The sequence below is a fragment of the Pungitius pungitius genome, chromosome 15, assembly GCF_949316345.1.
Source record: "Pungitius pungitius chromosome 15, fPunPun2.1, whole genome shotgun sequence".
Taxonomy (NCBI): domain Eukaryota; kingdom Metazoa; phylum Chordata; class Actinopteri; order Perciformes; family Gasterosteidae; genus Pungitius; species Pungitius pungitius.
Window position 1 is genome coordinate 6427800 of NC_084914.1, and position 20423 is coordinate 6448222.

The 20423-nt window shown below is 44.9% G+C and overlaps 1 protein-coding gene across 4 annotated transcripts in view; it reads right to left on the reverse strand.

The window, feature by feature from the left end:
* Positions 1–20423, reverse strand: part of LOC119209681 (microtubule cross-linking factor 1) — a 44817-nt gene that overhangs the window by 1432 nt on the left and 22962 nt on the right. The window contains exons 6-15 of one of the 4 annotated variants that reach the window (XR_005119573.2): positions 15452–15553; positions 14681–14905; positions 13804–13974; positions 11577–11744; positions 9401–9673; positions 7653–7997; positions 7238–7314; positions 5411–6989; positions 5193–5217; positions 3647–3704 (exon numbers count right to left, since the gene is read on the reverse strand). Coding sequence is in view for 3 of the 4 variants with exons in the window: in XM_037459162.2 (XP_037315059.2) it covers positions 3666–3704; positions 5411–6989; positions 7238–7314; positions 7653–7997; positions 9401–9673; positions 11577–11744; positions 13804–13974; positions 14681–14905; positions 15452–15553 (2979 nt within the window). In the remaining variant the exon portion in view is untranslated. The remainder of the gene's footprint in view (positions 1–3646; positions 3705–5192; positions 5218–5410; positions 6990–7237; positions 7315–7652; positions 7998–9400; positions 9674–11576; positions 11745–13803; positions 13975–14680; positions 14906–15451; positions 15554–20423) is intronic. The other 3 variants (XM_037459162.2, XM_037459163.2, XM_037459160.2) reach the window with 3 other exon arrangements.

Consider the following 20423-nt stretch of genomic DNA (forward strand, 5'->3'; position numbering starts at 1 on the left):
GTCATATTGCCACAAGCAGCAAATGAGTAATTGGAATTTGATTTGCGATATTGTGGATGTTAAAATAATTGTTTAAAAAAAATTCCCTGATAAACTAACAAAAATCAATATATAAATAATTTAGCTTAATTTTACAATTCAATTTATGACCTCCAATCTTGGGCTGGGCAATATATCTCAGATATTCTCTACTGATATAGTCCATAAAAGTCGATACCGTAGTGAGAGCTTCCGAGCAAACACTAACAGTTTTGTGAAAATATTGTAACTAAAAATGTTCCAACTTTACACTGACTATGATTGTTAACGTCCCTTCACAAACAAACTAACTAAAAGAAACTTTTTATCCTGTTCCCTTTATATTTTATTTATATAATTCTGATAGCCAATATGAAGGGATGATGAGCAACGTAACAACTGTAGATGAAACTGAAAAAACCAAACTGTCGTCTTCAAGCTAAATTAAAGTGAAACCATTAAATCCACAGTAGCTCTGCGACAAACAGTTTAACTCTCCATCTGCTCGGGTAATCATGGGGTCAGATGAGCAGGTGGGATGTGCAATATACAACTGACATTTAACAATGTCTAGTTAGCCTGATGGTGTCCTGCCCCACTTTGACAGTGTTCAGTCGATTTAGAGAATTTTTACAATGCACATGTAGTTGCACTAGTTGAGATAATCGGCTTCAAAGTCACAAGTGAGACCACATGAATCATTAAAAAAAAAAAAAAAAAAAAAAAAAAAATCACACCAAGAAGCGGGACCCGTGACCAAAACCAGACAGCTTACACAAGCTTTGACCGATACATTTACTGCTTAACTGGCAAAACCTGATGTGCTAAAAAAAAACAATGCTCCTACCATTTCATATTTAATTGAATCACGTTGTTATTTTAGTACAACTTTTCAGAAAGCAAGTATTGTGACTTGGCATTTAACAAGGTTGAAAAAATAAAGCCGCAAATCAACTAAAGTCACTCGCGAACATTTATTGTATATAATGTTAAACTGTCAACTGACAATGACATCTGTCATTAGTGAAATGAGGAGGAAGCAGCCCCTTTCAAAATAACATCTGGTTGAATAAAGGACAACCAAGTGTAGCCTCAAAAAGTCCAAAACTGTCCAAGTGGGATGTAGTCGGTTTCGCATTCATCACGTCACGATGACTGAGGCTCATGACAGATTAATGCAATCAAATCCGGTTCACGACTGTTTGCATTTTTCTACTGAGGCATAAAAACCTATTAATGGCGAGTAAATTACACACAATTCTATGGATCAGTCCACTAGCAGTGAAAATGAGTAAAAGAAAGAGGGCGATAAGAAGAGAGAAAGGTGACCTCGTCAGAAGGATGTCACAGTGTGATGGGGTGAATGATGACAACCGGGACGTCACACCATTGGCCTGATTTATAAATAGCTCATCTGCAGGCTGGAGGATGCAAAGACTTCAAGCACACAAAGCATCTGTCTAGTTCTGCTGAATGTATGCGGGGGTGACAGCTGTGAGAGGGTGAACTGAAGAAAAATCGGTCAGAGGAAATGAAAATCCCTGCCGGTGAGTGACGCGGCACATAAAAAAATGGAGCTCTGATGAACCGGCGGGAAAACAAGTCACGGAGACGGATGGGCGGTGCCTCCGTCAATAAATAATGACTCCATGTATAGAATCGATGGCTTGTGCGCGCACACCGGAAACACACAAGTCGTCTTGTGGGTCACAGAGGAGATGTCCTGTGAGAGGCTGAATACATCAGATCACGCGACACCACGGCTCATGCAGCGGTGAATGGGAACAGGAGGTCAGCGACAGGAGAGAAGACCGTGGAACAATCCTCACATCCACTCGGACCTCTCCGTCGACGCCTCCACCGCGAGGGGAAAATCCACCGTTAAACACCTGCAAACTGTTGCAATAATTTTTACACTATCATTATTAGTTAACATATTTAATCCTTTGTGTGATAACAGTCAGTTTTTATAGTGGGATATTTTAATTCGGACAATAAAAGATGAGGGTGAAGGAGCTTCAATTTCATAGATAATTAAGACATTTAGCCAATCAACCAGTAAATTAAAAGGTTTTATCAGCTGTGTCTGAAACTTTAATTCATTTCCTAATTTAAATTCCCGAAAGCTTTCAAAAGTGGCTTTTGTTTTTCAAAGCATTTAGCATAATTTAGACACCAACTGAAATAAAAGCAGGCAGAGGGAAGCCGAGGACCTCAGCATCATGAGAATGCACTGACAGGCTGATGACATCGTTGTATAACAGCGTACGAGCATCTGACGGTGGATCTTCCCTTCAAACGGACCAGAGGAAGCAGTTAATATCCACCAGGCATCACACAGGAGATAGTGTACAGGAAGTGATGAGTGCGAGCAGCGGCCGTCTTCGGGGTTAATCTTACGACGGCTTGTTAGTGCGAGAGGAAATGGCGGGTCGGGTTGTGAGGGAGGGGAGCAAAGAAAGCACTGTATGGACAAAAGGGTGTAAATAGTAACACAGCACAAGACAACACCTTTGGTCCGTCAAGTCGCACACGGGGTGACAAAAAAAGAGGAGCACCTGGTAGAAACACATGTTAGAATCATCCAGATGTCATTATTATTATTATGATTATTATCATCATTACATGCAGGCCCCTTAAAACAAGCTGCACTGAGGAATGTGGGGAATGTCCAAAAGACTGGACTTTCTTGTGACACCTTTAATGGTGCAGATGTTTTCTGGATCAGCAGTTGAGACCCATTGTGACGACTCTTTGAATCACGCGGGCAGAGTTTGCATTAAAGGACCATAACGGCAGTTTTGGAGGATCCTTCCACGTCAAATCACATGTTCATTTATCTTTGCGTCGTTCTTTCTCCGACGCGTATGACAATGAACTTGTTGGACCGAGAAAAGCTACTTCAGATGCAAATGTAACTGTCACAAGAGCGCAGCTATGCTCCTCTGCACAGTATCCTCTTGATCCATCAAAGGGTTTACCTTACACCTGATTTAGGTCTGATAATCAAACAAATAGAAGTTCCTGAATTGTGAGCAGTTAAAAAGTGAATGACTAAATATCTTCAGAGAGCTTTCACGCACCCCTGAACGTGAAGCTCTGCGTCCAACCAGTAGAAGTTTGATCAAATGATTTGCAACCCACAGCTACAATAGACCTCACCAATACATATGTAGCTTGTAGATTAACACTCACGCGAGTCTCTAAAAGTGGATTTTCATACCGTTCTGGCGGAAAAGGTATCTAAATCGAATCACAATCACATGTATGCCATGACACTAGAAAACAGCAGATGTGATTTATGTGATTAATGGCCTAAAACATGCAAAAACACACCATTATGGTCCTTTAAAAAAAACAGATGATCTATAACAAAGAAACTGACCATGCGTGCATTAACACAAAGGTACAAATGTATGGCCGTCGCACAACTTTTGACACCACTCCGATGGCTTCACACACTGTCACTCTGGCGCCCTGTGAAGCATGCATTAATGAAGAGGGTGAGGAGAAGGGGGGGAGGAGGGGGAGGGGGGGGGGGTCTGCAGAGCGTGAGGTGAGAGGTCCGTGTGGCAGGTGAACCGCACCACAAAAGGTTCGCAGAGGAGGAGGAGGAGGAGGAACTTACATCATGGAGACAAGCAGAGTTAGAGTCCCCAAGGAGTGGTTAGTATGACAGTGTGGTTCTGGATCAGAGCACAGCGGACAGGAAGTAGGGGGGAGGGAGGGATAAAACCCAGAGGGGAGGAGAGAGGGGGGGATTGGGGGAGGGGAGATAGAGCGGGAAAATGTTAATTGGTAAAATTGGGTAAAGAGGAAGTGTGATAAGTCTGGCATATCAGAGGCTGAGAGGTGTACCAGAAGAACTATGGTGGCTGATTTCAGTCTGCAGACAAACAAATAAAAAACTAAACACACACCCATTCATTTTAGACCTAGAAAATGTATATCATATCAATTTGAAGTGATTTGAATGTGCTCCTTTGATCATATTTCCTTGAGAGTTAAAACAACTAAATGATTGACAGAAAATTGGTGGATAACAATTATCCATAACTAATCAATTGTAATGATGAAAGTGACTGCTGGTTACAGAAATGTTTCTTGTTGCTCACGGTTTTATTTTAGGAATTTGAAGACAACATATAAAGCTCTTTGAGATTTTGAAAAAACCTTTTCCCCCCAATACACTAAAATGATCACTATTATGTCTATTACTATTACTATTATCTGTTTATCCACTGGACTGCAAACTTTATTTTCCAGCAAATATCCATGCTCCGTGAAACATATAGCTTTGGTTGCAGTTCATTTGGTTTATTGCCGGACATTTTAAATGGATTTTTGATGACATTTTCCTTTTCCCCCACTCCTGTGTGTTTATCTGTCCGTTTGAGGTACACACAATACAAAGCAAGATATCAACCGTATCCACGTCTGTATTATGATATTAACTTATTGCGTGCTCAACTCAAATTGCAATCCATTATTTCCAATCCGAAATGCCCAGAAGGCATTACTTAGGGAATGACTGCAGAAAACACACATAAAATCAGATATCTGATTCTAATCTCACTCTTGTCCGTTCTGCAGATCAGGGAGCAGCAGCTGGTGAATCATTCACGTTAGTGGACTTATCGACAGCATATGTGGGACTATGTTGCTGATATATCAATAATAAAGCGCGTCTCTATTGTTATAATCTCTTTATTACAGCATGATCTACTTTTATGAAGTTTTAATCTGTCTTTTTTGGAAGTGCCGCTAAAAATGGTAAACTGAAAGCCTTTTATTGTTATGTTTTTCTGTCTGTCATTTATTTTTTTTAAGCTGAATGGGTGGTGGAAAAGGCCCGACCGACGTGTTAACAAACCCATTTCTGGTATGTTTTGCCAGAAGGGAAATCAAATTGCTTCAAAAACTGGAGGCCTTTAAAATGCTGGTTGAACACAGAGAATTGCGACCAATGATAAATGTTGATCAGATCCGATCATTAATTTGACTTCTCCAGTTATCCGACACACAAATGAGGTTTTGGTCGGGCCCCAGTGAAAGTGAAGGCACAGAAATAAAAGACAAAAGTACAGAAAAAGAAACCACCTTAAAGTGAGTCTACATACAGCCATGAAGAAAAGTTCAGTATTTTTGAATAGGGTCAAATATTTTGACATTACCATTGCATCAGTCAGTGCTTTCCATCTGAGAAAAAAGCAACATTTTAGTGATCTCGTAATGTAGTTGTTAAGCTTTTTTTTTCTTTGCCTGAAAGTTTGTCTTCAACCATTACAAGGAAAATCCAAGGCAAAGTCATGAATATTTTTTGCGTCATGAAACATGGGCCCCGGATCGAATGAATGACCAAGCGCAGAATCCAGTGCGTCTCCATAATTACCTCCAAGCATCCGGACTGTCCTCTGTCTGCGTCGGCCTGCCTGCTGCCGTCCCTGCCGTAGCTGCTCTGTCCCCCGGCCTGCAGCCGCCGCTCCTCCCTGAGGCCCTGCTCCTGCAGCTTCTTGTTCAGGATGCGGGCGGTGTTCTCCGCCAGCGAGTAGCCCGGCGGCGCCGACAGGTCCTGCCTCGCGCTCGCCACCTCCGCGCTCCGGTCCGCCTGCGTCTCCGCGATCGGCTGCACGGGGCTGGGCGAGCGCCCGCGGGCCGTCCGCGGGCACTCGCCCCTGGGGTCCGTCGCGAGGCCCCCCTGGGCGGGGCCCGGCTCGCCGCCGGCGGCGGCGGCGGGGCGAGAGCGGCTCGGCGACTTGTTGAACTTGGGCAGGGAGTCGTAGGGCACGGGGTTGTGGTCGATGATGTTGAAGAGGCTGGAGGGGCCGTCGTTGATGGTGGTGTGGACGGGGCTGTCGCGGGTGGTGGTGGAGCGGGCCCACGCCGACTCGCTGTTGCCCTTCTGCGGCGTGGTGGGGGTGGGGGCGCGGCTGGCGTTGGCGTTGGGCAGCTCGGCCTTGGCGGACGCGGACAGTCTGCGCTGAAGCTTGGGCGAGCCGTACTTCGGCGAGCAGCACGGCCGCTCAAACTTGCTCTGCACGACGGGGGAGTACTGGACCTTCCTCAGGCTGCGAGACGGCGAGGAAATGGGCGTCCCGCCACCTTTGGGGGTGAGGCAGCGGTGCGGGCTGCTGGTCAGGTTCCTCAGCAGGTCCGTCTGCAGGCCCACGCTGATGGTCTGAGTGGTCTGCGTGCCTCGCGTGGTGAACCCGTTGGTCTGGCAGGCGGTGTCCCTGACGACGGGCCCCGGCGGCGAGCGGATGGCGTTCCGCACGGAGATGGCCACCTCCTTCATGTCGTCGCTCATGTTTCTGGAGAGCTGAAGCTCCAGAGAGGAGGTGAAGCCCACGGTGGGGCAGAGAGGAGACGGGCTAGGAGAAGTCCTCAGGCCCCCGCCCTCCAGGAGCCCACAAGCCCACCTCCCGCCGCTGAACACCTCGTCTGACCCGCCGGCCGCCACCCCGGCCTCTCCCCCGCCCCTGGCTTTGGTCCCTTTGGCGTACAGGAAGTCCGGGTCTTGGGCGGTGGGGCGGTCGGCCGCCCCAGGTCGGGTGGGGCTGTGGAGCATGTGGACCCCGTAGTGCTCCGTTCCCGCCCCTGCCGCCCCCGCTCCGTTGCCCCTCAGCGGGGACTTGTGGCAGTGCTCGGGGCTGCTCAAGGTGCTGGTGGTCAAGGTGGCGCTGGTGGTGAGGAACCAGGAGGCCGGCTGGAATGGTTCGAGAACGAGCTCCCCTCCCCGGGCCTCGGGGGGTCTGTCCGCCCACGCTTCCAGGCCAGGATCCCGGCTGGAGGCGGACGCCGGAAAGTCCCAGCCCTTATTGTTGAACTCCTCAATGTACTTGAGGTCGTCCGGGGACAGAGGCGGGGTGACGTCGTCTTGGCCCAGGTCGCCGTGGCGGGTCTTGTCAGGGAGGAACGGCGAGCTGTCCATCAACCGCTGGAAGTCGCTCATGGAGCACACAGACTTGGCTCTGGACAAACACACACACACACAAACACACACACAGACACACACATGGTTTATCAACACTAAAAAAGATTTAATCACAAAGATCTCATGTACTTTATATTCCCGCTGCTGAGATCCAAAAATGCTGTAGGAGAACGCTGAAGTATTTACTGTTGGAAACTATTTGGATGCAGCAGAATACATTTTAATGAATAATGTAAAACATTTAAACACTTGAACTTAGTTACTTAGAAGTTTTCCGGAGTTTACCTGAGCAGACTGCCGCCGCCCATCTCCTCATCTGGGCTCGCAAGATCTACTTCCCTCTCCAAAATCTCATTCAGGGCCTGCAGCACAACAGACACAACACTTCAATCATGTCGAAAATAGCTCAGTGAAGGATGATTTACGGGCTCTAAAATCAGGGAAAAAAATCCTCCAGAAATAAAATAAAGATCACTTAAAGTTGTATAGCGTTATTCAAGCAATACTATGAGTTCATTGAGCGGTTTGACTTCTGGCCGTTACTAACTGACAGTATTGCTTGTTCTGCATCAATAAATGAATAAGAGCAGAATGAACAATGATTTACATAAAGGCTTAAAAACAATATACATCTTCCGTGCTGCAGTTCTTTGCCACTTCGGCTTCAAACTGGTTTTCGTAAAGGTGACTCGAACGCTACCTCCTTCATGCAGGGGAACCTCTTCTCCCTCTCCAGCCTGGAGGGGGAAGGGACCTCCAGGGCGCCGAGGGGGTCCAGAGACAGCGCATCCAGGAACAGGCTTTCCCTCGGGCCCTTCCGCCTCATCGCGGCCCCCTGCTCCTCCAGCATGGCCTCAGAGTCAGAGTGGGAGCGCGTGGGAGGGTGAGCAGGGAGGGCTGCAGAGGAACAGGGGGAGCGCGGGGAGCGGGGGGAGCGGGGGGCGTTGCAGGGACTGTCCTGAGGAAAGAACCCCCCTCTGTGGTCCGAACCACCGTCTTTGACGTCGGCGCCCTCGCCCCGCCGGCTGTTCAGCTCTCTCTGCATCTAAAGAGAATATCACATACAGACATGAGGGGATCCTTCTCAGGGTTTACTTATATCCAATTAGTTTACCCATGCTCTCTATATTCCTCTCTATTAGTTGTTTAAATCACAAGCTGCTGCAGCTGCCCCCTACCAAGGACTACAGTTCATCTAAGTACCACTAAATTAACCCCAATTTAAAACTACCTTTCTATCTAGGATCTATCCATCCTTTCCTTTCTCCAAAACATTATAGTATATGTATTACTCAATACATTTTTTTTTACTCACAAACATCCATAAGCAAACACTTTGGTATGGATTCCTGCATCTCTAAATGTTTTATATTTTCATTTCTGTACTTTCATGTTATTTATTGGTGCGCCGGTACAGATATAGAAAACTGTCGCCCCAAATATTCCTGGTCCGCAGGGTTTATCTGTCCCCTCGTACGGTCCGTCCCAATTACACTATGCTTAATACACACAGTGGGAGGCACTCTTCCCTTATGAACCCCTTGCCTTCCTTTAATAGGAGACACTACTATGTAATCCTCCTCCAACATTTGGGGTTTGGGGCCTTGCCTCAGGCTGCAGGTTAATCCACCTCCCTCATCAACATTCACCCCGTCGGTGGTGTTCTGTTGGTGACCTGTGCTTTATAGTTTGAAGAATATGCATAGCTGAATAATGCATCGCCACCTCCTGCTCTGTGTCTGCATTCAACGGTGCATCAGCAGTTTTTCTTTAGTTTTCAGAAGGTGTTAGTATTCCGGTGCCCACTTTATACATAAATACTCCGTATCGTATTCACCAGCACGGAAACACGTTCTTCAGATGAACTCAGAAATGTTCAAAAGAAAGAAAAAGGGGAGATGCACTATTTCTCCTCGGGGGCCCTGGTATCTAATTGAACACAAACAAACACAAACATACACATTCACAAGCCAATGCTTCAGATGGTTTGTTGTGCTCTTTTTAACGGTTTGATCTGTAAAGTTTGTAGAGAAGTGAAGCTAAAAGTAGTTTCAGGGCTGCAACATTATTTAAAAATTCCATTGTGCATCAATTAAATGTAAAAAAATATTATTAAGGAGATGTCTTTTGTTTAATCATTAACATTCCCCAGGCTTTTAATTAGCTTTTAATTTCATTACACATGCACCTTAGTTTGTGATTGTTTTGTCAACTCCTTTTTCCATGTTTGAAAGTTAGCATCCAACGTCACCTTTTCATCATATGTGGACTAGAATTTCAAAAAACTGCCCAGAAATAAAACGGAAATTTGGACTGCATCTGCTGAGGAAGCCTCCGGATCCAGCTGTTAAATGGACCCTGTGGTGGGATTGTTTCGTCAAAAACGTTTGATTCATTTCCTCCTCTTAAACGAATCCACTTTCTCCTGTAACTCTTCCCGTCTCGCACCTTCTCCATCTTGCGTTGGAGCTCCCTCGTGCCGGCTTCCCACTCCTGCCGCTCCCGGTCGAAGCACCCGAGCAGCTCTCCCCTCTCGCGGCTCCACCTCTTCTCTCCGTGCTGCAGCTTCCAGCGGAGGTCCAGGGACGCGCTGTGGCTGTCGGCCAGCAGGCGCCGGTGCTCCTCGCGCTCCAGCTCCAGGGCCCACTGGGGTTCTTGGGCCGGATCCCCTTCCCCTCCCTGAGCCTCGCCTCGCACCCTGCCTTGTGCCTCCTCCTCCAGCTGATTGAAGAGCAAAGACACAGGTGATGATGGATAGATTGTAACCGGCTTTAATATTAACGAGAGGAACATCTACTGACGGATTTCATACCCATTCATTTCAAGACTAGAGCACCCCGGAGATGCAAACCGCTGATTCATTCGCACATGGGGCAGCTTGAAACCTGACCCCAAATCCCTTGTATTGACAAAGGAACACAATGAGATCGGTGTAGAATGTAGAGATGCAGAATGACCAGTAGTCTGTTTGGTAGCTGACAGAGAATGAATGAAGTCGCCGGTGGGAGGACGTAAATCTTTAATGCTGCAGAGGGACGGAAGGGAAGCTACAACAGAGCTTTGATCCCCCAACACAATGTTACAGACAAAGAGTCTGCAGCACTGGAGCTGTGTGAAGAGCAAGTCAAAGCCGCACCAAAACCTCAGCTTACGCGACTCCCATTCAAATATTTGTCTTGTAGGCTTTTACGCCGGGATTGAAAACGGTCTGGTGGCGTACCGGCGAGGACAACGTGTGCAGCAGTAGCTGCCGACGTAATGCTGAGAACCAAGATGTCCCACATTGCAAATATAGAAAGTCGCTTTGAAGTTGACACAGCACCAGCCTCCAAACCACAGAATGAAACATGAGCCAGCATGATATTAATATCGGAAAAAATCAATCCATATATAAAGACACTGCTAAGTGTAATTTCCATCTCTGCTCTGCTCTGCTGGGCTGAGTAATAATGAATAAAAAACAGTAGTTTAAGGGCATATTTCAAGTGTTAATCAGGACAAAGCTCGGTGCAGCAAGAGTAGAGCTCAATATGGAGGAGAGTGGAGGAGAGTTAAAAAGATCATCCTCCTCCTATAAATCTACTGCTTAGTTTGTTCACAAAGCTGCAGTTTACTATTTTAACGTAGCTGTGAAAAGATATTACTTGTCGGTTTTCAAATTTCATCTTTCATATCATTTGGGAAAGAAACAACATATCCAATGCTCTCAAATGGATTACTATCGGTTACGTTTTTTTTTTTCATTGTTGGCCACCTGTCCTGAATCTCAAGATTGAATCAAGACGACGAGAATCGAACTAGACCAAAACAAATCACAGCTAAATCCCTCTGGGCCACACTGTTGTACCTTTCCAATTAAATTGTAGTATTTCATTAACCACCTACAGTAAGAATAGTCTATACCTTTTAAATATAAAGCCATCACATGTTGAACTGAATATCTCAGTTAGTTTGGCTCATTTCTCTGCAAACAGGTCGATTGCTTTGTAATGTGAACAGTGTGACATAACTGACTTAACTGAGCATTCTTTACCAAAGACATAGTTCTGAACACATTCTTCTTTTTACAATGTTGTAAATGCAATTGTCGAAAAATAGGCCTTAACTATGACTCTAAATTGAAACATTTTTGATATTGACCTAAAAATCGGTGAACTTCGTGTCTGTGAACTCCGTAAGTGGCATCAGCTCGTCATTCTCTCTTATCTTGCACTCCGAACCTGATCTACAAAGTATTTAAACTCCCATAAGGAAAATAAGAAAGTGCTTTAAGCCGCGTTTGAGTTCACTTTGAAGCGCTGAATGAATTAGTTTGCACAGACATTAGTGCCCATCAGGCAATTCATCATATTGTCATCTCATTGGAAGCCGTCCTTCCTGTTTTAATTGAACCGTTGAAGGATGATTATAAATTGTAGTCCCGTCCATTTCTATGTAACTGGGGGAGTGAAGAAAAAAGAAAAATAATTGTTCTGTTTTTTCCCCCCCCCTTGTTACCGCTTTGCCCCGAGTGGGATTCTGCCCACGGAGAAGGCAACATGTTTCCTGTCACCTCGCTGCTTATTTAAGGCACGGCGAGTGTGTTCCGTTGCCTTTGAGGTGGGCGCTGAGACGCCATCTGTACCTGTGCGAACTGGCCCTTCATCTCCGCCCACTTGACCTCCCAGGCGGCTTTGTCATTGGCGTAGGACTGCTGCAGTTGGCTCCGCCGCGCCGCCTCCTCCCGCAGCTCCACTTGAAACTCCTCCAGCAGCGTCCGCAGGGCCTGCAGCACATGCCGGTTCTCCCCGAACTGCACCGAGACAATTCGGATTAAAACCATCCTTCAAGCACACACTCGGACACCCGTGGACATCTGAACCCACTGATGCTTGCGCATAACATCTTGCGCTCAAATCCTAACTTGAAGCGAAGTCAAATGCGTCTGATTGGTGCAGGAATTTAAGTATGTATTAAGGTAAAATTTTGATGCAGAGAGTTTGTGGCGGTGAGGAGCGGGTCGGCCTCGGGTCGTGGAAGGGGCTGTGAAGCACAAAGGAGTCTGTGAGTAAAACATCACCTCCAGGTTTCACTACAGCGACTCTGCCAGCCTGTGAACACGATATGAGCTCAGCTGCCAAATAAAAAAATAATCCTAAGAAAATAACCAGGAAGAAAAAAGGGACCTCGAATAAACAACTTTCTATTGGAGCAGATACAACAACCTTCCCTTTTCTTCTTTTGAGTATCTAGATATGCATCATATGAGCATCAGAAAATCTTTTTAATTGCATGGAATCCCTGATTGAACTTTTTTTTTTTTTTATCTACAAAGCTTCAAAAAGGATTTTTATCAAACAGGTTTGCCAGCTAGCAGTTTAGTACCAGTAGTGCAGCTTGGTATTATCTGTCTATTTGTCTGTTTGAGCTGCAGAAGGTTTTAATTGATATCTTTTAAACCCAAACCCTCTGAAAATGAGGAGGGAAAGAAGTGAACTTGTTTAAATTACAATGTACTGTACATCTTAACCACAAACTCTACCAAAACGCCCCAAACGGAAAGCAGTCGTCTTCATTGAGGATTCAAAATCATCCCAAATAGTTTTGATGACTATCAAAACTAAGCGTTCAAAAGATCCACTGGAAACCTTGAATATAAAGACGCCAAGCTATTTGTACACCACAATGTACAAAGTTTCCCAGAGTAAAAAACTAATCCCATCAGAGGAGGCAATGATCACATTTCTGCATCCCCTCCTGGTGATTTCCACCCTCCTCAACTGTTGGTGACATCATCCTTGGTGTCTCAGAGTGTGCTGCCTGCTGGAACAAACATCCCCGCTAAACCTAATTTGGCCATTGAAAGCGTTTTTGCAGGTATTTCAAGCTGATTTGACAACTATTATGAGACAGTGAGGTTGTCACCGATATGCATATGCACCATACCTCATCTGCCAAAGTGCAGTTAATGACTTGCACATGCACGTATATATTTATTTCTCCCACCAAGCTGCCAAACTGCTTGTCCAAGTCTTTCGTTAAAACTTTCAATGACCTCTCTACGGCTTAAAAGACTATTATCTCACGCCGGGCTGCAGGACTGATCATCGGCTCTGCTGGAGTACTCATGTGTGCAAGTGCTTACTAAAGCAAGTCTGCACTTCTCATGCATGAAGCTTAATATAGTCCTCTGTAAGTAAAGTAAAACATCAAATGTCAAACCATTTCTGTTATGAAAAAATAAAAACACAGTGCAGTACAGTACTTGGGCCTTCTTAACAAATACTTGTGTACTTTCTTTATCTTTACAGTGGGGCAAATTGGTCGCCGGACGCACTGATCTCACGTACAGGCCAAACCTTCGTCAGCCTGCAGAACAGAAGCTCCTTTTGTCCTTTTGCATGCAACTGATGAGAATCCATGTTTTTGTGTCCTCAAAAATAATTACTGCCTCTATGTAGGCCAAATATCTCATCTGCATTCCATGCCAAACTGCTCTAATAATAATAAAAAACAAACATTCATTTGACACAATGAGCAACGGGAAAATGTAATGTAAAAGCTCAGCGCACCGATTGAGAAATCAGATACTACGATAGAAATAAACATTTATTATAATAATAATAATAATAAGCACTTGAAATGGGGAAGGCAATAACAAAATGCAAAGCAGAATACTATTTTGTATTATAACTTATATTGTTAAATGTGTGACTGTATACATATGTAACTGTATACTATCTTTTGGTAAATACAGTAAAGGATTCACTCGGTTATACTTTAAAAACAGGTTGCATTAGGCTTGTAGTGGATATTTTGTTTAAATCAAAGTATTCCCAAAACAAAGGTGGGAGGAGTTGTAACCGTTGTACCTGTCTGGGATGCTGCGGGTGTCGATCGGGTGACGCCAGAGGGACGATGGGCCCGGGGTCCGGGACGTTCTCGGGAGTCTGCGGTAAACACAGTCTGTCATCTTGATCCGACTCCCCCTGCGCCTGCTCCATTATCACTCCCAGCTCTGGGAAGCCCTCCAACTTCTCCAACTGGAACAGATGATACGGCCACGAGAAGCCTGTGTTGTTATTCGTGCGCTCGTTTTATTTCCGCACCAACACGTTCTGTTTCAGGCTCACGGTCGCTGAGCTTATCCCAGCATGCAATGGGAGAGGAACTCCTGATTTTCCTCAGTTGAGTTCATGTGCTCAGTACTTTTCCATCACATCTTCGCAACAACCATTTCATTTAAAATACTTTTGTGTTGCAGCCTTTTGAGGGCTTTAAAAACAAACTTGACTTGAGCAAAGGTTCTGTTGGGATTAAAATTCAAGGGCGGGATGTTAACGTCCTGCGAGGACACATGGGCTGCACACTGCTGCACCATCTGTAGACCCACACCGGTTTCACAAAATGCCTCATGAATAAATTGATGACAACAGAAAATGCAGGTAAAAATACAGAGCCAAACTGCTCTGTGGTCTCTGCGGAGGTGCAGTGAAAAAATATGAATTGGTGTAATGTCAACACAAAAACAGGGAATCTCACAAAGTGAGAAAGTCTATTAAAAAAAAAAAACATTCATACCGCTATCAAGCAACATAAGGACAGGACCAAATTATAATAACAATATCAAACCGCCCATTCAATGCAAACAGAAAGACCTGTGAAAGCTGCCGTGTTTGCATCAGCGAAAACGAGTGAAAATGTGCTGACAAAGTCTCGAACCTCACACTCATCAAACCTCCGACTCACCTCCGGGTTCCCCGCCTCCTCCCCGCAGTCGTCCTTGCTGCCGAGCCTCCAGTGCGTGAGGATCCACCGGAGCTTCATGTAGAAGATGATGTTGTTGCGTCTGAAGAGGCGGACCTCTTGTTGCAGCGTGGCTCTCTCCTGGGGCCAGGGCACTTCATGGGTCTGAAGTCCCTGCAGGTTCAGACCTCCGCGCTGGGCCTCCAGACGCAGTCGCTCGTCTTCCTGCTGAGAAACGGACCGGCGGAAAGACCCGTTTCACTTTGACTGCAAAAAGGTGTGTGTATTTTTTTTAATCTTTATATATATATATATTTTACTGTTTTGTACTATCTGGAGTCTGAAATAAAAGTTTGAATTGAATTAAAAACTGTCATTTTCCAATATCAATAGTGAGTGAGGCACGTGGCGGTAACGTATCATTTTTATCCATAAGTAGGATAAAAAAATGTCATGTTTTAGTATGTCTATTGTGTGGCGATCCATTTGGTCATCCATTTAAAAAAGGATTTATATGTATATATTCAAATTGCTTTTTTTTTGTCTAAGCAATGGTATAAAAAAAAAACATACTTCAACTTTGATTAAAAAGATTATTTAAGTACAGACAGGGAATGAGTGTAAATTGCACGTGACATAACGAAGATAATCCTTCTCAATCTAATGCAGGAGTGCATATTAAAGCAAAACTTTCTTTCCTCTCCCGTGAAGACACTTAATGAAGACACGTTAAACGTCCCGGTGCTCCTACACGCTCAAACGCCTGGTCTGTACCTGAGGAAAAGAAACGACGGCCTCCTGCTCCTCCGTCGCTGCTCTCAGCCGTCGCTCGTGATCCAGACGAAACTGGAGGTCAGAAGCAGGCGTGTCGCGGAGCTGCGCCCGCAACAGCACACGCACGTTTACTTTAAAACACTTTGGATGAAATGACATCACACATTGGCACCTCACTATCATTCTGTCAAGCTGCATTTGATAGACAAACAAAATCACAAGGTCTTGTGTGTGAGATGATTACTAGATTTGTTCTCTACATCTAAAACCCCCCTGAGCAGCACTGAAAAGCCTATGTGTATATATATATATATCCATAAATGTATAAATAATAGGGTGTATTTCTCAAAACCATGTCCAACTTAATTATCCAACGACACCAAGGAAACGTCTGAAAGGCTCAGTAAGCTTCCTCTAAGTATTTATTAATATAATAAATAATTATTTCCCAGCAATGCACTGTAGGTCCTTCCCACAGGTGAATAAAATGAGGTGCTTATGTTAATGGCTTTGAATGCAATGATTCATCAACTCTCTTACAAGACTTGTCCTGTCCGTCCTCCTAAGAATAACAGCGCAGACTTTGGCAATTTGGAAAATTGCTGCGTTTTAAAAAAAATGTATTTTAAAATGAGCTTTCCTCCTTTCATCCGAGCGGGCGTTCACTGCACCCTCCGACGGGAGGGCGAGCTGCTCGGCGCGCGCTGACCCCGGATCCCCTCTCTGTCGGCCCAAAGTCAAATCACGCAGGCCCACAGCGAAGAGCTAATCCGGCCGTATTTGAGCCGCTTTCACATTCGTTTCATTTCACCTGACAGATTACACGGCGACACAAAGGAATCCACGTCGCGTGTTTGTGTATGTGTGTGTGTGTGTGTGTGTGTGTGTGTGTAACTGTTACAGTAACGCCTCACATCACTGCTGGCAGATCTCTGCATTACGCAACAGTGGGAAATTTGTCCACGAACATAAGCGTGAGGCAGCAAAATCCGGTGTGCAGCCGCTTTCATCAACGAGTCACTGGGAAGGAGTGGGGGGGTTAACAGGTTTGGAGCTGCACGGTGCTGTAGTACCGTTGCTACGCGACTCCCTGATCGTGTGCACGGTGACATTTCTGTTTAAACGGCACTTTCACGTGTACTTAGACTCGTGGCGGTGCAGCTGGTGGTGATGAAGTGACGACAGAGCGCACACTCGGGCCGCGATGCGCCGAGCGCATGCGTGCGGCCTGCAGTCGATATACGCCGTAGCTGTGTCACGCTGGTTCAGAGGGCAACAAGCTGTCCACCAGCAGGATGGAAGCAATTATCATTTTGGAACTCCTCACAAATCTGGAGTTTTACGAAAATGTTATGGAAACATGAGCGTGAATTTAAAAGGCGGTCGCAAAAATGTTGAATAAAATATTTTAAAATAATAAAAAAATACAAATCAGTGGCTGTGGGGGTGTATATTTAGTGTGAAAGTAGAATGAATGAAGTGAAATCAAAATGACCGTAGCTGGAGTGTATAGAGGGGCTGATCGTAACCAACAAATCTCAAAATGAGCCAAATGTATAGTGCTCAGCTTCACTTTGTATATTTTGGTAGAGATTGTGAAGGCTACTCACGGCACAAACATCATCGTTAAAATGGACTTTAAATGCACATACGCATAGAGAGAGAAAAACGTTGAGGATGCAACCAGAGATTTATAAAAATATATATTTTAAGTAGGGCTGTCAAATGATTAAAAATTTTAATCCAATTAATCAAAATTTTCAGTGGATTAATCATGATTAATCACACCTGAATCCTAACCATTTTTTCTTTCTGAAATGCATACTAAAGATAAATAACAGGACACAGATACATAATTATTATTATCATCATTATTATTTTTTACATAAATACATGTTATTGATATTTGATTTTTTTTTAAATAATCAAAAAAATAATGCACAGATTATTATCAAATAATCAAAGCAATGTTATTTGATAAGTTACAGACTGATTTCCCTGCATGGCTCTAGAAGGGTCTCGAGCCTCTGCAGTTTATCCCACTCTGCTGTGAGTTTGTGCTCCTGATGGTTCAGGGCTGCGATGACCAGACATGACCAGACATGTCAACCCTCCCGAATTTCAAAGCCCCTCCCGAAAATCTCCCGGACCGACCTTTCTCCCGATTTCCACCCGAACAACAATATTGCTGCACCACCCGTCACTGGGCGCGCTGTTTCAGACCGAACAATAATAAAGGTTACACCTTGAAGTCGAGCGCGGCGATTAGAACGACTGGCGCTGCAAAGAGGGGGGGGGGGGGGGAGGGGCGGGTCTCTGACTTGCTGAACCTGACGGCCTGACGTATGCCTGCAGGTGGCAGTAATGTGTTGTAAAGGATGAAGTGCATTCTCTAGAAGAAGAGTCAATTTCCTGACCTGAATCATTTGTCACACTACGCATGCGTGAAATGCGTCAAAAAAATTGACGTAATTTACAACAAACAGCTAATTAACGCCGTTAACGCGCTATTTTTGACAGCCCTAATTTTAAGGTTTTAATCTGTTAAAGCAGATCCTCAGAACTAACCGCCACCTTTAAAAGCTAGAAACTGCTTCGCTGAAGGGCAAGTTAACATTTTCAGTTTTAATGACACTGATTCCGTACCTTTTACTCTGTTTCATTTGAGGTGTCTCAATGATTTCAAGCTGCATTCTCTAAAATCATGATCAGATTATTTTTGTCTGTATCACAACTCATTTAATTAAAAATGACATGGTTTTGGGAGCGTCTACAATCTCTGCAGAGTTGCATTTTGCTACACTTTGCCTTTGGAAAGACAGGACTTGTCGCTCACACAGAGAACCAGACCAAACCAAAGCAGATACGTCTTCAAATCCATTTAAATAGTTTGTCCAGGGTGGACAGAAGGCCCCTGTGCGGGGCTCATAGTGTGGAGCCTGTGTCAACTCAGTCCCACAGGTGCAAAGGGAGATAGAGGGAGGGAGGGAGGGAGGCACTGACCTCTGCTCTTAAAGCCAGGGGCCTGTGGTACCTAGTGAGTCCTTTGGCTCCCCTGCTCGGGGCCTGGCCCCAACCCTGGCTCTGGCTCTGGCTCTGGCTCTGGCTCTGGGGCTCCACGCCTCGCTCCTGTCCTAGACGCCACTCCAGCTCATCCCTCTGAACGGACTGTGAGTGACGTGGGGGTCAGGGTGGGGGAGGGGGAGGGGTAAAGGGAGGGTGAGGACGGTGGGGGGTGTGAGGGCACAGGGAGATGGGGGGGGGGGACAGGTGCAGGACGTGGGACGCAGGGTGATGGTCGTGGCATTAGGAACGACGTGTGAGGTGGATTGTGGACGAAACAGACCGTAAGACGACAAACAGCGTGACGGGGGGGGGGGGGGGGGGGGTGAGCGGAACAGCGGACGGGGAAAAATTAAAGCAAAAAGAAAACAGAAAAATGGGTAAAGAATATAAGGTGGAGGGGGGAAATTAACAGACGGCACGGTGTGAAGAAGCACAAATTGACTACAGTAAGAAAAAAAGCGCAAAGAGAAAGACCAACTTAAAGATGACGGCGTATGAGAGAGATGAGAAGAGAACGAGAATGAGGATGAACAAAATCATGGGCTGAAACATCTGGCGGGAACACAAAGAGGAACAAAGAGAAGGAATCGGGGGGTGGGGGGGGGGGGGTTTCGGGGTGGGGGGGGGGGGGGGGGGGGGGGGGAGAATGCAAAACACTTGTTATGAAGCGCATGCAATGAGGGACACATGAGTCCAAACCATCAGCTGAGAGATACGGCGGCAAACTGCAGAGCGAGAGAGCTAGCGCGCCAAAGCCTTCCAACGCATGCCTGTGCAAAGCTGCGTGTTGTGGAGAAGAGGTCAGCTAAGGGAGGTTTCATCTTGAGCCTGCATGATGCACATCGCTTTCAGAAGGTACAGCATTTAAAATACACAGGAGGCATTAGAGGCGTCAGTAAAGGGTTAGCAGGGGCCAGGGTTTATTTCTCAGTGAGGATGCTTTCTTTTTACATTAGTGTGCAGCACTCGGACATAATCTCATTATTTTGACTTGAATATCTTGTATTTACAATAACTCGTCATTATTATTATTACTATTATTACAAGAGCGGCATGTTTGAATTCTACCAGATGGGATAAGTATGTGAACATTTTAAACTTAATAATAAGATCATAGACATCAAAGTGAGTCAAAGTATTCTAAAAATGGTTGACTTGAGTTTTTTCATGATTTTGTATTGTATAAGAGAAATCCTTTCTAACCATTAGAAGATCTTTCTGATATACAGATATACTAATAGGTGTGCAAGCTTCTGTGTTTCCTTCACAATCAGCTTCTTGTAACTAAGCAATGAGTTTCCCAACACTAAGTCAATGTCTTGCATACAAGATAAACTTCTGGTACAAATGAGAAACTATCATCTCATATCTATACTTTTATCACACGATTGTTCGGTAAAACTCAGATGCAAATTGTACTTGATGATTTGGCTAATGAAAAATCATTATAAAGATTGAAACTGCAGGATACTACGGTTATTTTGTGTCATATTCACTTCATGAAAAGATAATTCTGAGATGAAAATCTTGTCATTATGACATATGGTGCTTGTTATTATGCTAGAAATATGATCGAATTACAAGACTCTGATAACATGTCAATCTTCTGTAGATATTTAATTTTCTTTTATTTACTAATTATATTTACCTAATTTACCTATGCTCTTATTCCACTCATCTTAAATGCCACTACTCTACAGTTTTTTCATTTATTTTTAAAACACTCAAAGTGGACAAAGGCCTCTTTGAACAGGCGTGAGTTGTTAGTACAGAGGTTAGCTTCTCCAAAACCACCCAGCTTCATCCAGACTAACCAGAGAGCCGTGGAAGAGCAAAACAAATCATTAGATAGAATCGGCATGCAGGAGGCTTCACTCCCTTACTGCTACAAAGCGGATTGGATTCT